The sequence below is a fragment of the Anas acuta genome, chromosome 11 (assembly GCF_963932015.1).
Source record: "Anas acuta chromosome 11, bAnaAcu1.1, whole genome shotgun sequence".
Classification (NCBI taxonomy): Eukaryota; Metazoa; Chordata; class Aves; order Anseriformes; family Anatidae; genus Anas; species Anas acuta.
Window position 1 is genome coordinate 17,486,628 of NC_088989.1, and position 16,070 is coordinate 17,502,697.

At 39.7% G+C, this 16,070-nt stretch overlaps 1 protein-coding gene across 3 annotated transcripts in view; it reads right to left on the reverse strand.

The window, feature by feature from the left end:
- VGLL4 (vestigial like family member 4) overlaps window positions 1–16,070 on the reverse strand; it is a 90,253-nt gene that overhangs the window by 30,796 nt on the left and 43,387 nt on the right. Inside the window, exon 1 of one of the 3 annotated variants that reach the window (XM_068695159.1) lies at window positions 15,390–15,904. The exons of 1 other annotated variant lie outside the window; for it this stretch is intronic. In XM_068695159.1, the coding sequence (XP_068551260.1) occupies window positions 15,390–15,471 (82 nt within the window). In that variant the 5' untranslated portion in view covers window positions 15,472–15,904. Of the gene's footprint in view, window positions 1–14,630; window positions 14,650–15,389; window positions 15,905–16,070 lie in introns of those variants that run through there. One more of the 3 variants, XM_068695161.1, reaches the window with a different exon arrangement.

The window sequence follows — 16,070 nt, forward strand, 5'->3', positions numbered from 1 at the left end:
GTCAAATTTCAATTTTCACACCTCAACAGTTGTGACTGTGGGGCTGTGTTGAGATCCAACACAACAATGAACTCAGGCTTAGGTCTAATTATAGAGCATGAGACTACCTGAGATTTCTGAAAATCTCCCTTGAAGATAACAGCCCACCTAGCTAACTCTTGCAGCACCTCTCTGAGCTAGCAGTCTAAACGATTGTCCTGTCTTCTGCTTAGAGTGCCTGCATTCGTGTCAACTGTGGCTAAAAAAGACACCAGTTATCTGGCAGACAAGATTGAAATGCAATCAATGCTAATTTACACTAATCTCCAAATAACTAGTCCCAATAATGTCCACAATACTTGTCACCATCAGTATCACAAAAAGATTTCCCTCGGTTGACTGATTATTTTTTTTGGCTCAGAAAACAAGGTTGATCCCAAAGAACACTCCTTTCTTGACCTTTTTGCCAGCTTTCCTGTATCAAACATTTAAAGTCAATTACGAGGGACTAAAAGTTAACACAAGTTACCATTTTATGTTTGCTCGACGCATTACAGAGGAACATAAAAGAAAGGTGAGCCACTGTGCTAAGTAGAGCCACCAAGTAAGAGCGGGCACAGAAAGGCACACCTGCCTTAGCACGGCCCTGAACACGGGCCACCCAGCCCTGCTCAGCAGCACAGCCCCAGGTATGCATCAAGAACAAGGTAGGGGATAGAAGAGAAGTGAAGACAAAGGGACAAGCATCACTTGCATTTTCTGCAGCAAGCTGTGCATTTCACCTTCTGTATTTGCGTTGAGATCATGAGATTAGTATTTACTGGTCAGCAGAAAGACACATGATCCATTGAATTCCCTGGCAAAACATACTGCGTCCTAAGTGCTAGAAGTTCTGGTGAATCCCAACACATACTCATGTACAGAAATAGTGAAATTTCTTCGGTGCTCAGTACTTTCTCCTTCCTGCAGTTTTAATCTCTTATGATCCCAGGTAAGTCCCTCTGGGCCAGACCCACAAGGGGAGGTGACTGTCCTCCACCCTTGGTGGCTCAAGGTAGGACACAGGCACCTTCACTTGTGGCCTCACGGGAAGGCTTACTGGGGCACGTGCACTTGAGAAAGTGAAAAACAAAGGCCATGTTGATGGGTACAGTAATTCCTAACGTAGAAAGGAAGTCCAGAATATGTAATTAAAGTGCCACTATATTATTTACACAAAGCCTAAATAATAAACACATCATCAGGATTCAGTTTCCTTTAAACTATTTGAAAAACTGTTACAGGGCATTCTCTCACATTTCTGATATGCCAATTTTAAAATATGCCTGATAGACAGACTTTTGTCAACATTAAAGTATTTTTATTAAAAGACTAGTGTAAAACAGCCAATAAAAATGTGAATGAATATAACCACATATCAACACGTTGAAAATGTTGCTTTCCAATATGACAGTCAGTTTCCAGACCTAGGTGTTCTTTCTTTTGTCACTCAGCTAAATGCCTTACTGTGTAACATAAAAGACGGGAAAGCTGAACGGATCAAAGACTAGCCTGTCTTTCAGCAGAAACAATCAAAGCTCCAAGATCTGCCATCTACTTCAAAAGTAAATTTCAAAAGTCACAGCAAGGTCACAACAGGAAAAAAAAAAAAAAACTGTTAGGTGCTTAAGCAGTATTTCAACATCCTAAATACCTCATAACTATGTGTTTGCACACACTGGCAAAGAGCAACAAATAGGAAAGTCAATTTGTGAAAACACAGATTTGAATAATTCTTCCTAAACAGGCAGAAAACATTTGCTGACCCTCCCCCCTCACACACCTTACTAACAGAAATGACATCTAAGAAAAGATGACAGCAACGTAGATACTCAGGTCTGAAGCAACACATTTTGCTCAGAATATTTTTGACTGCCATATCTACATAGGCTCTGCCTAACTGGTTTTCCTTGGGCATAGCACACCTAAGTTTTCCCAGCATCCTGTCCTACTTAAAATCGACAAAATGATTGAATATATTTGAGACCAGAATGCAAGAATGTGATACGACTTCTCAACAGATTATGCACCTTGCTTTTCTTGAAATTCCTTAAGCAATGCTTAGAGGGGTATGATCTTGTAATGTAAGTTGAACTCCAGACTATTGCACTGGGTGTCCCTTGCAGTCAGTATCTTTTACGGCAACTGTTTTTCAGACATCAATTTTGTGATGTTTTCCTGTAACATGGCCACATTAAATCCAATAAACCATACATTGTTTCTTTCATGAGTATTTGAAGCAAAATCAGCTATGCAAATGTAGTATCTATATATCCACTTATTGAAATTGGAGAGTATTATTAGATATACGGCAAAATTTTATTGTAGTTTACTTTAAGCATACTCCAAACACCTTTTCTCACATTATTCTCCTTTGCTACATGTGCAAAAAAATCAAGAGCATTACTAAAAATGAGCTTTCCAAAGGAAGTTTGATATCTGATACTGCACTTCAAAGCACTGCTTCTTTTATTGCTATTTGATTTTTCTGCAAATTGCCTGGAAGGTAGAAGGACCTTGAGAGGGATCTTTAAAATAAAAACACAAAAGCAAACATATTCAAAATATGTTACTAAAAGATACATATGCACAGGTGGCTCCCTCCAGAAAGGATCTGGAGAAAAGTAGGGGCACTGCTTAGAATCCTGCATTGTGCGCAACTCCCGCAAAGCTTAGTGCCAAGTTCCCAGACTGGATTCCCATTTGTAGCACACAAGTGACCTTGGAATGGTTAAAAAAAAAAAGAAGCCCAGACTACTGCATTTTTTGCATATGGCACGTGGCCAAACAATCGAATGGCAGAAGCTGCTCCTGCCACAGGACTGGAGGGGAGAGGTTTGGAGAGAAATGCCTTTATCACACATGTATAGACAGACACACGACTAGGAACTGCTCCTGCCCTCATGGTCACCAGTGTGATAATCTCTTCCTGAGGTGGCATCTCTTCTTGAGGAAGACTACCTTTGGCCTAATGAAAAACAGAGGAAAAACTTCAATTCCAATTTTGTTTTTCTGCTACATGACTGCAGCCCGTCTGAAATGGACTCATTTAAGAAACACAGAGCTCCTTCAATCACGCTGGACAGAATATTGCAGACTGCACTCCACAGTGGCAGAACAATTCCAAGCCATCTCCACAAAGAATCCTTTGTATGGTACAAAATCCCTTTGTCCTTCAAAATGGGCTCCAAAATCCCTTCTACAGAAGGAAAGGGAGAGTGAAACGACAACTGTGTAGAGCAGTCAAGCACTCTGAGTCCAACAGCAAACTACACGAGCCGTTCAGATAAAAAAAGATAAGGTCTTCTGATCATGCTATTTACATAGAAAAAAAAAAGAGGATGTGTCAGCTTGCCAATTCTTTGTGCACAGAGGTTTACTGTAACTGATGGTAGTCACTCAGTAGACTGGGCTACAGCCAGTGTCTCTGCCTGTAAGAGGATAGATTTAAGTTCATCATAAACACTACAAGGTTGATTAATACAGAACATTCAACCCACTGGCTTTGTCTTCTTCTCAGACATAATGCAATAGATTTCCTCAGATGTTGCTCACATGCAGTGTTTTAATAACCAAAAATTGTGAAGGCTTCATCTGCTAGAAAAGCCCAGCCAGCAGTGTGACTCATGAGATGGAGAGGAAAGGATGTCATACAATTTCTCTGGGGGTAGCAGAGCTGATATAAAGAACACACATAAGAAAATCCCCAATATTACCATTCTTTCTTAAAGGACAGCCCTTCAAAACAAGCAACCCCACCACTACTACCCCTGAGGATAACAGATTTGAAAGTGCCATTGATAAATTCACTTACTGCAATAATCAAGCTTGAGTTAATAGCTCAGTGCTTCAGTTATCAATATTTTCCTGGTAACATCCAACACAGTCAGAGGCGAGAATCTTACCAGAGAGGCATCCCTACTGGGAAGGAGAGCTCCAGGCCCATTGACCTGTCTGATAATTGGACTTCTCATCCTCAAAATAGAGGCTTCTGAATACCAGATTTGTGTTTTGGGCAAGGTGTGACTAAGCCATTTATCGCGTGCCGATCGGCTCTCAGCAAGGGTTGTTGCACCGTTGGTCTGGAAGAAAAGAGCTGAGGCCGACGTTTGGTGCAGCCAGGTTGCTTTCCTGCCTTCGCTTGAAACAACACCGGGCTGTGGGCTTTCTGCCTCACCCCAAGCCCCGTGTAACTGCTGGAGTTGCAGGCCTCAAATATGCTGCAGATCCAACTGCAAACCTCCAGCACCTGTCCTGCTTTGGCCAGATGGGCAAGATAAGCATGTCAGTTACCTCTCATGCCAGTTACCTCTCATGCCTGGCTAAAGCCCGGTCTCAGCAATATTCTGCTGATTTATGGTCACTCCGTATTTCAACGCCAACAAGCCTGGCAATATTCCACTAAGAAAAAAGACAAAACTAATTTTATTCCTCTGACACAGCAGTTTTTAACATGTCTTGGGCCCATGACACATAACTAAGATAAGTGATTTATTGAAAAAAAATCAAAATGAAGAGATCCACAGGAAAATTTTAGGTAACCACAGAGTTCAAGAGCTTGAAAACTGCTGTTCTGCTTGAAGACTCAATTGTCTAAAACCTCGTACCAGAGAACGTTATTCTTTCATTTGCTTCCCAAAGGGGAAAATGGGTCTGAATTCATGCTCACAGCCACTCCAACAGTCAGCACTACTACGTGGTGACTGAGCTTGTCAGATTCCGAGAGAAAACAGAAGACAGCCCTGTGGCACTAAGGGATAGATGGGAGCACAGTCTAAGTCATAGCTGGCCTGTTTATCTCACAAGGAGGAGGAGGACAGTTTATGGGGCCAAGTTGCAGGGTCACTTATAATACGTGTTCTCTTCAAGGGAAGCTGAGATGGAGGGAGGGATTGTGTTTGCTACCAAGAAATTACGTGCTGACTGGGCAGCCTTTCTCACAGATTTCTGGGCACTGAAGGCTGGTTTTCCAGGACTCTTAGAAAAGCAGGGCATGAACATATATTCACATATTTGAAGTTATCTTCACAGTCACAGGACTGGAATTGGTGACCAGTGCCAAAGGTACTCATCTTAAATTGAATCTCCCTTTTGATGAACTTAGCTCCAGGCTCCTTGTTTATTTATTTCAAAGCTGCAGAAGACAACTTATTCCTGAAAAAACATGGCGGGGGGGGACGACAGGGGAACGAAGTGCAGATGGGCTGACAAAAGAAGGTAACAAAAAAAATCATCTGTAAGTCTATCCACAGGATCCACAAATTAAATCTCCCGGTTTAGTAGTATGATTATCGCTCCCCAGTTAATTATCCAATAAAACCTTCCCCGTTTACTTACATGATATACATCTGCAGATCTCTAACCTCCATCACATATTAAAGATGTTCCACCCCATATACACTCTATTGAATACCACTGTGACATGTTTGGGTTTTAATGAAACCAAATAGCCACTTCAGGTGCAGCGGGACAGTGTATTAATTTAATATGTTTTGAACTACTGCTTTAGGTCATAAACGGTTTATCAGCTTGCCTTTCGCTGAGCCTTGCGTTGCATGGCCACAGTTGGACAGTTATTCAGCTATTTAACAGAAGTTTCTTGCACCAGCTCATCTTGTGAAGAGGTGAAGCTAACCGCTGGCATCAGTGGACACATTCTTTTTATGCAACTCGACAGGGCTGAGTTAAAAGAACAGACCTGTAGAGGTCTTTGAGCCTTGTGGCTCAAAGAAGGGAACTTACAATCCTTCTATCCCCCAGTTCTTTGTAAGAACTCGCTCCTGGCATCAGCTGGAAAGTCTTGACTACTTTCACTGAAACAGCTTTCATCATCTCAGTTTAGAAGGACACCACAGTAGATGAACCACAGTCACAGTAATATTAGCCCCAAATCTCCTGTTCCCTCCATGACTGCTATCCAGAAAGCAAGAATCTAGTCTACAGTCAGTTGATTAATTATATATATGTATTACACATCTCAAACAGCCCAAAGCACTGTTTGATTGCTAAGAAATCAAAGTAAGACTTAGTGGTTATGGCAAAGTATTACAATCAAGGCACTGTGATTGTTGCTGTCAGCTTTATTCCTGAGTTATGTGAATTTAACCAATTACAACTCCTTTTTCCCCCTCTGTAAATAAAAATACACACTATTTTGTGGGGGCAGCTGAAGGTTGAAGTAATTAGACTCCTGTGAGAGGATTAAAAAAAAAAGTACAATACATCACAGTGACTATTAAAATGTTTGTTATCACACTTATTTCTAAACAGACTCATTACAAAATACTTGAAGCCAAACAGAGTACTGTTGAATTTACTGTACTACAAAGAAACTCTCAGTACTTCCACTAATTAGCTTCTAAAGTAAGCATTCTGTACCTCCAAGTAGTTAGTCTTAGAAATTACGACTTAAGTATTTTTGAAGGGAGAGGAGTTTTTTTTTTTTTCTTTTCTGATAAGCTAAATTACATACAAAAACATAGATAAGAGAAGCTTTTTCTAAAAGACAGAAACTAGTTAGCATTCTCTAAATATCACTGCTAATGCTGGAATTCCTATTTTTGACACTTTTGGTAAATAGCTTGGTATGATGCCTACAGCAAGACAAGAGCAAAGTGTTCACCTCTTTAACTGTAGCCACCAGTTTTAGAGTATTCAGCAGGAAAAGTGTGCACGTCAGCATTCTCCCAGCTGGCTCTATGAGATTTAATTTACGCCGACCACAGAGTGACTGCGATAGCTCTCTGAGATGCCACAGCATGAAAACTGAAGGGTGGGGGTTAAACAAGCAGCAATGCACACCAGATGTCTGAGGAGGACATCTAAAAGATCAGGAGCACAAGGAAGCATATTTAAAAAAAATCCCCTTCAATGCCATAAATATTTATACTAAATCCAAGAAACTGGCTGAGTTCAAACTTGTCCTATATGAATCACACAGCACTTCCCTCGCCCCATCTTCATTTAATGCATTCTGGATAAAACCACCACAAAGGAGGTGTCATAGTTATATCAACTTTTTTTTTTTTAATATATATACTAAAGAGTATTTTTTGTAAAGCTACTGCTTCTGAACAGATTACTTTCCAAAGAATATAACCAGAACAACTACAGAGTCTTATTTTACTTGGCCAGCTCTTGTGTAGTATTTACCAGTCTTCCTAGATAATTTAGATTCATAGAACTAGTTTCCTTTTGACTAGACAACACTAATTTTCTTCATATGACCATACAATAACAATTAGGAATACATCACACAGAAGATGAATCCAATAGAGTAACCTGAAAGCAAGCAATAATAATTTTCTGAAAGATTCTGCCCTGGAAGTGTCAAAACCTGCTGATTTTACAAATTTCTAAATCTACTCTCAGAGGCGAGACATACAAAACATTAACAACTATGCAACAGTCACAGTATCATCTCTAGAATGCAAGCAGAGCGCACTAGTGCCATTTTAATACATGTAAATACCCATTCCCAAAAAGACAACAATACTTCCAAAATCTCCAATGACTTCGCAGCTTTGGTTTTCACTTTTCTTACACAAAGAACTGCTGTGCTTGGCACTTAGTAGGTGGTAACTACAAAGACTATCAGCAATCTGGGGTTCTGTGATTTCTCATTAAAATAAAAACAGTATTTCAATATTGGCTTATATTACCCTACTGCAATGCCATTCACATGCTGGTGTGCTAATAGACAGGCCAATCTACTGAACTTCTCTTACTTGTAACTACAGCTCACGTTTAGAGACCCAAAATCCATTATTTTTGTATGGTGAGGAATAAATAATAAACCTTGTGAACCTGGGAAGCGTAACGCTGAGTGATTTCCATGCCTGCCCTGTCAAAATGGGTTTCCAAGAAAAACTACTGTTTTTTAAACACAACAGGTTCCAAACTTTTCCTGGGAGAGCAAAGATATTTCCTGGAACCTGCTAGCAATGTTTGGAAGAAGAGGAGGAAAGTTACACACTACAGAGCTCGATTCTCACAGCTGACAAAGAATACTCCAAAATGATGAGGAGTGAAAAAGTCTTTAAATAATCAAAGATAGACTCCTGCAACAATGTGAACCCTGAAAAGACAGGAGACATTTTCTGTGATGGAGCTAAATCCGTACTTAACAGTTGAAATCCTACTTTTCCCCCTCCTCCTATGCCCCAAAGGCTCTAGCAACTTTCCACTTTATCCTGATTACCTACCGTCATCAATGCACACTACGTTGTAAATGTTCTTTTCCTTCAAAGACAAAATGAGGTAGAGTTTCACATAAAATGTTTGAAGGAAGAAGATGGCCTTTACAATGCACTATATTAAACAGGGTTTTCTTTTCTACACTAGCAATGGCAAAGTTAAAAGGCAAAGATAAAAGCAATTAGTGTTAATTTAAAAAATAATAATAATCCAATTCCAAACAGTGCCACAAAACTTGCATAAAGCAAACATTCTAAAGCTGCACTTCATGCCTTTCCCCTGCACAAATGCACTCCTATCACTTGTATTACTCTTTACCAAGAGTCTTTCAGTAACTAAACTCCTGTTAAAATGAGATATCTACATACTTTGATGAAGACTCATAGCCTCATTATTGAAGTTTCTGGATGACTTTTTCTTTAGCTAGAACCAATACTGCAGTGGTCCCAGGAACATCCTTCCTTTGCTATCACCAAGGCCATACCAGAAAAGCGGTATGGAGCTCTTTCCAACAAACCAGGACACGCCAAGCTTGCCTTATCTCAGAATCACTACCAAACTATTATCAATATTCAAAATAAAACTCTTCCCACCCCATCCGTCTGTAGCACTAAGTTCACAAGTTGACAGAAATAACCCCAATTGAGACCTTGGCCGCCTGTTCAAGGCTGCACTTCTGCGAGATGACGTACAGCCTCCCTTGCTTTCCCACTGAGGCTCCTGAGATAGGTGCCAGCACACCCCAAGACACGTGTGCCACTGCATCAACCTGCAGGGAGAAGCTGAGCGTGTTGGGTCTTTCTTAAAAAAGTCCTTAGACGAAGCACCAAGGGAAACCTGCCTCCAGGAAATAAAAGCTGTGCATCATGGCACTCGTGGTGTGTGTTACTGCACCCACAGACTTGGCGCAGTGCTTATACAACATCTAGCAGCGCCCTATCACACAGCCCATTATCTTCCAAAGCGTGCGGCTTTTACCGAAAGGGAAAGGCAACAATGACTCTTTGTGTGTCAAGCAACCGTTCCGTGCTGAATTGTAAAGTAATTTTGAGGGAGATGATACAGACTGCACAATGAAGAAAAAATTGGCTGGTTTTAAAATTAATATTAAAAACAAAAACACTTGTGATTCTTCAACACTGAAAAAGTGTAATACGATTTTTGTAAACACTCCTCCAGAAACTTGTATTCATCTCTACCTCATGCTATTATCAGTGAAGAATTATAGGCTCTGTTCTGCTGGATTATTGTTAGTGTAAACAACTTTGCTAAATTGCTTGGCACACTGTCTGCATGCAGCATGTTAAAGCTCTGTAGTCTATTCAGCCAAAATCAAATATAAAGGCCCATCTGTATTAATCCTCAAGAAGAAATTAATAGACAACTATTTTCATGCAAAGCAGATATTTAAAAAAAGGCAAAACCAATACATATGGATGAACTTTTTCATTCATAATTTTAGATGCCACACAATGAAGACTGTTGTTTAAGCTTTTAGTTTTTCTCTAACAGTTCTCCATACAATACAGCACATTGTTCAAACTCTGGAGCAATTTAAGCTTTTTCAATGTCTCCTAAAATCCCTGGATTTATATCCAAAGAGACCTGGCACTGTAACAAATCTGACTTGTGAGTAACAAGTTACAGCCTTTAAGCAAATTGCTCATTAACAGAGAATTCAAGTTACTGCTACAAACCTCACTACCTTTTATCGCAGGGAAAAAAATAATGCTATCTCATCCACTTGAAAGTTGTGGGATAAGGCTATTCTTAAGTGTTTTTTGTTTTGTTTTGTTTTAATTTCCTTGCTTGAATTCCCAGTACATATGCTGAACTAGCATCAAGGGTGAGAAAAACAAGAGAACTCCAGGGAAAAATGCTTAAATATGACCTAAATCTATCTTGCCTTTGCTAAATGAGGAAAATACACTTTTTTTTTCTTTTTTATGTCAGTACTGAAAAGGATATTCCCAACTTCATGCTAGGAGGAAATGAGTAAGAAAAGCCAAACTGTGAAGTTGGAGCTCTTTGTTTTTTCCTCAAGATAAAAGACACTGAAAAAGAAAAAACCTACAGAATGTTCTATAAATGGGGGACATTCAGTAGGTGCCTCTTAATTTACATGACTTTGAACAGAAATTTTACACTTCATTACAAACAACTACACTTAATTCAGTATGAAGATTTCTAGCCCATTTATTATTTCACTAATTCTTAATAGTATAGTGTTAAAGTCATTTTATATATTTAGAAACTAAACTAAACTTTGGAGTTAATAGCAGAAACTGATGTTACAACCCCAGAGTAAAATGCAAGGTCAGCAAAGAAACCTGATGGAAAGTATTCTTTAGAACTTAAGAAAACAAGTTATATTTCATTAAAAAGTAAATGAAGTTACCAGAAACTGTTTCATGCTCCACATTTGATATCAAACATCTAACCTGGCCTTTCTGGGAAGATATATATTCAAAATGGCTTGCAGTGCCCTAAGAAAATACATAGCTCTGTAAGTTCAGTACTGTAGCCAACTAATGCTTCATTGTTACAGGAAGTCAGTGAAATAATTATGTAATATGCCACTAACTAATGTAAGCTGTCCTGAAACCAAAAAGGGGTGTTTTTCTTTAAATCTGGATCCAATTTTCTTCATTAAAAAAAAAAAATAATCCAGTCTTCTGGACTGTCCAGAGAACCCTGTATAACTATTTTGAGTGCTCCAAGTCTCATAGCATGCCTGGGGGATTTCTTAGCATCTTATTGCATTTCTTTATACCTTTCCCAGCACAGCCGTTCAAGCCTTGAGAATGCAGTAATAACACAAGGCATTTGAAAATGCGAGAGAGGAAGGAAGACAAATCTGCCTTCCAACACACACCATCTGTACACTCCCTCAGATAAACAACAAAATGAAACAAATCTTTGACTTGGAGACTGCACCTTCTCATACATATTCTATTTAAAAAGGGGAGCCTAAACTTGCCAGACTGCCCCTGCATTAGTCAAAGCGCAGGATCACCTGTGATTTGTTTTTGTTTAACCCAGAGCCCTCCTGCCATTACCTCACACACAAGGCTTTCAGAGAAAGAATATTAAGCTGAAGTTAAGCGAGTTTCCATTGCAAAACAAGATGCAGATGTTCTACCTCTGAATACATGCCCGGATCAAGTGCTTGTCATTTGATATGAAGCGCTGGGAATGCCAGACTGGTACAGAATGGTTCTGCTTCGTGGCCTTTTCACCTCAGTGAGGACAACTGTCTCCCAAGAGTTTTCTGTTGTCTCTGAGCTCATTAGGAAGAAAACAGTGATATGAAAGCACTACTCATTAAACTGGCCACTGCTGGTAACTGGCAACAAGTGTTTAGAAGGAGAATATCAGATGTGTTTACACTAAGAATCAGTATCACAATGCTGAGTCAACAAGTCTCTGCAATTATTTCCTCTTTTCTTTTCTAGTACACCAAAAACATTACAATTAATTGCTTGAAATGCTAATATAGTTGTCATTTTTCCATTGTTGAAGACTGAGCAGTCTCATTTCAGTGGTTTAGAAAGTTCTGCCTTCACTGGTGAAGGAGAAACCATTCAAATATCCGTTTTTATGAACTTGTTTAAAAGACTATGTTGTTAAAATTAAGATTTTCCCCAAAAGCATCACTTAAAACTGAGATTTTATCATGGAGCATCATGAGGAGCTCAAAACTACTAATTATATTAAGACAATGCTCAAAAGGACACAAGTTAGCCATATGAAACAAAGCTCCCTGAGGAAAGGAAATGGCTTATTCTGTGGTTCAAAGTTATGGACTCCCATTCAAAAATCCTCTCACCTCATTCTTGGTTATAATCTTTTCGCTGGTCGGGGTTGTCTTAATTATACACGTGTGCAAACCTTTCCATCACATTACAGCATCACAGAGGAGTGGAGGCTGGAAGGCACGTCTGGAGATAATCTTGTCCAAACCTCCTGCTCAAAGCCAGGGTCAACTAGGAGAGGTTGCTCAGGGCCATGTCCAGGTGGGTTTTGTGTTATCTCCAAAGACAAAGAGATTCCACAACCTCTCTGGGCAACACGTGCTAGGATTTGACCACCCTCACAGTTACAAATAAATAAATAAATAAATAAACAAATAAATAAATAAATAAAAGTATTTTCCTTATGTTCATGAGAACTGTTAACTTCAGTTAAGGCTTCATACTACAAAGCGCTCTTAGCTGTACCTGCACCACAGCACTCCTCTGGGGTTAATGGAAGAACTTCTAGGTCTCCCATTTTGCCCCCAACCTCACAAAATGCCAATTTTCTGTCCATATGCAGATCCCATTCATATTAGTCATCATTCTGCCCTATTCCCATAAACATCCACTGAGTAAGGCAAAATGAGAAATTTGTTTCATGAACTGAACAGCACTGTCAATAAATGTTCTCACACTCACTGGAGCGTGATCGTGACACTGCTTTTTAGGAACAGAATAAGATTAAGACAAATCTGAGGGTTCTTGCACCTACCAGTCAAGGAAGACTAACCAAGTGATGGCATTAAATCTGCACCTGGAAGCTTCCTATCAACTGTTTGCTGTCTGTAACTCTTGCTGGACAAAACCAAAGACTCTTCTTACAATGCAAACTATGCACTTTTACTTCATATCCATCTGAAGAGCTGCCAAAAGGCATGTGATGGAAGAACTTTTCCCATTTCTTACGTACCACAGTACATCTCTTAACCATAAACTGCACCTATAAGTCAATAGCATGTAATTCCAGTGGCTTGTGCCAGAGGTTAAAGATTAGAACAGCTCGTAAAAACCTTAGAAAATGATAATGGTACATTTCACCAGCATACAAATTCTCTCAGTAAACAACAGCAAGTGCTTCAAGAGAAAATCTAAAGGAATAAGGAATCCATCTCATTCATTTCCTGTAGGATATAGGTCCATAATTATTTCAGCTGAAATTTCAAACCTATTTTCACATCATCCAATGCATTTGTGTCTATGTCTGCAAAAAGTACTTTTCAGGAAGACATCTATTTATAAGTAGTTTAAGTATGACCTTCAATAATTCCTAATTAATTGAGTTTGAAAGGGCACTTTGTCTTCAATATACTTACTACCATAGCAGTATCTTTGAAAAGACAAGATCCATCACTGCTGACACAACTCTCTTATAAAATAAATACTATGGCAGAGGCATGGAAGATCTGTAGGCATCTCAAAAACACCCTTAGAGTTCAGTGCAGATGTTGTCAGTGTTTATACTTTTTAAACCACTAGGATATAAACACCTCACTATAAACACCACTGAAGTTTTGCTTTTTTCCCCTTCGTTTTTTGTGTGTTTATTTTAGTGTTAAAAATGTTAACTTCCATAATAAGGAAAATAGCAGCAGATGTTTAAGCTAAACAAAGACTGCTATAGTAGAGTGTATTCCTTAAGCTGTCCTTTTGCTTTTGAACTACTAAAGGAAAGATCTGTTCAAATAACAATTAATGGAGAAGAGGGTTGGAAAAAAAAAGGGCTGGAAAGAATCATCCATAAATATTAGGCATAATTTTAATGAATTGAACTAGTAAGCCAAAACTACAGTTTTTCTGCCTTAATCAACAAAACACTCAGAAACATGCACATAAGTAGAATTTTATGCCAAATTTTGTGGCCTCCAACAGAAGCTGTCACTTGCTTACGAACAAAGCCCTGGTTACTACAGAGAGCAACAACAAAGTTGAAGGACCCTGCAAGTTGTCTTTCATTAACCAGCCCTGTTGATATAAAGAAGAAAGCATGGGATAGGAAAGAGATTGGAAGTTCAACTAATCTCACACTATCCCAGCTCTGAATTATTCAGTACTGGAGGGCAAGCTCAAGCTTCTCTAAAAAGCTTTCTTCAAGCAAACATCTTTGTTATTTGTATAGGAAAGAAAAAGAAAGGAAGGAAAAGAATGAAACAGATATGTACAGTTCTCCACACTTCTCACAGGAAGGAAGTGTGGCCATTCTGATTTAATGGTAAAAAAGACGGTATTTTCCAAAGTGAGGTTCAGCTCCCTGCCTTATTTCTTATTTCTTTTTATAAATGTAGGAATAGCTCCTATTCCTATGTGTACTACTTATTGTTTCTCCCCTGACAACTACAGCAAGTTTATTTTCCAAATGAACATGGAAAATGTTCCTGCTGAATCAGAAAAAAGATTTCTGCAAGGCTTGTGTGTGGCTACAGCAAAAACAGTTCTACTGCCAAGCTGAATTAGCTCAGTGGTGCCTTTCTTTCCAGTCAAAGCCAAGCCATAACCACTTCTTCAAACTGCACGTAGATAAAACTCCACTAAGATTAAGAAACTGATTTTACCCTATTACCTCAGGCAACTTCAAAACAAGACTATTAATGCTTACAAAATGAAGAGCAAATGCCAACCTACATTAGCCGAAGAAGACATAAGTAAGACTCAGAGTCCAGCAAAGAGAAAAAAAAAATTACGTTTTCCAGCTAGTTGTGTAATTCTTTCCACAGGGGACTGGAGCGTGGGGTGGTTCTTGGGAAAGGAGGGGTGTGCACGGTGGAGGAGGGGGAGGCATCGCGCAGCCAGGGCTTTCTCTGAGCTGTGCAGGAAATGAGAAGTCAAACAATGGGCCGCTCTGTGCTCCGTACGCTGCGCCTCGGCAAGCCCCATGGCTGCGCACTGAGGCTCCTCATTGTTCGGCACCTCGCTGCTGCACCGACACGAAATGAGTCCAAGGCGCACTGTCTAAAAGCGTCTCTCACGTCTAAAAGTGGCAGTGTCCGACGGCGAGGTTGGATCACAAGGAGAAATATGAATTAATACTTGCACCCATGTTACAAACTATTTCCTTCACAGCAGCAGAAATTACCAACAAAAACTCTACCTGGCAGTCACAAAAGCAACACGGTCCTTTAAACTAATCTAATGTTAGCTTTAAGAAAAAGAAAGAAAAAAGAAAGAAAGAACACTAGAAATATTCTTTGTAAAACAAACAAACAAACCAGAAAAATTATATAGAAAAAAAAATCCTTCCTTAAACAGAGCCTTAGCAACAACACAGACTGCAAGGCATCTTACAACCAACAGCACCGATCTCCTTTCGGGAGGCACATTTCATGCTTAGAAACAACAGAAAACACACCCGACAACAGACGCTTTGTGAAACGAAAGCATTACCTTCATAGCACAGAATGCCAATATTGTTGTTCATCTTGTCCAAGTATTGGTAGTTCAACAGGTCCATCTTCATAAATAGCATTTATCGGGCTAGCAAAAAAGACCAGCTTGTTTGCTTTCGCCCAGGTTCAGGGAGAAGTAAGCCAGGCAAATGGTGCCGAGTAAGCTCCCGGCTCCCTAAACTTCACTAGCACAAGGCCCAGCCTTCAGCTAATCAAAACAAAGTATATTAAAGGAAAGTTGGAGGGATTAAAACACACACGCTCCCTTCCAAACTTCTGCAAACTACAAGTATATTGTGTCCTTCAGTACAAAGAAGACTGTCTGAAAACTTTTCAAGTCTTTTTCCAAATTAAAAAAAAAAGAGGGGTGGGGGGAGGGGGGAAGAAAGAAAACAGAAACAAGGGAAATTTCCTAGGACAAAGACACACTAGTTCTCCTCACAGCCCGCTGCAAGTTAACTGCACTGACATGCAGGCTATGCTTGGTATGACTCGTATGTAAACCAGCTTCCTCTCTCTATCAGGCGGGGAGGACTGAGCATGCTCAGTGAATCCCTGGAGCTCTTCAAATGTCAGGGATATTTTCTGCACAAGATCAGGCTCTAAATGCACTAAGTGTTTGAAAGAAAGCGAAGGAGGAGGTGGAGAGCCTGCACAGAAGGGGCCTGTACAGAAGGGG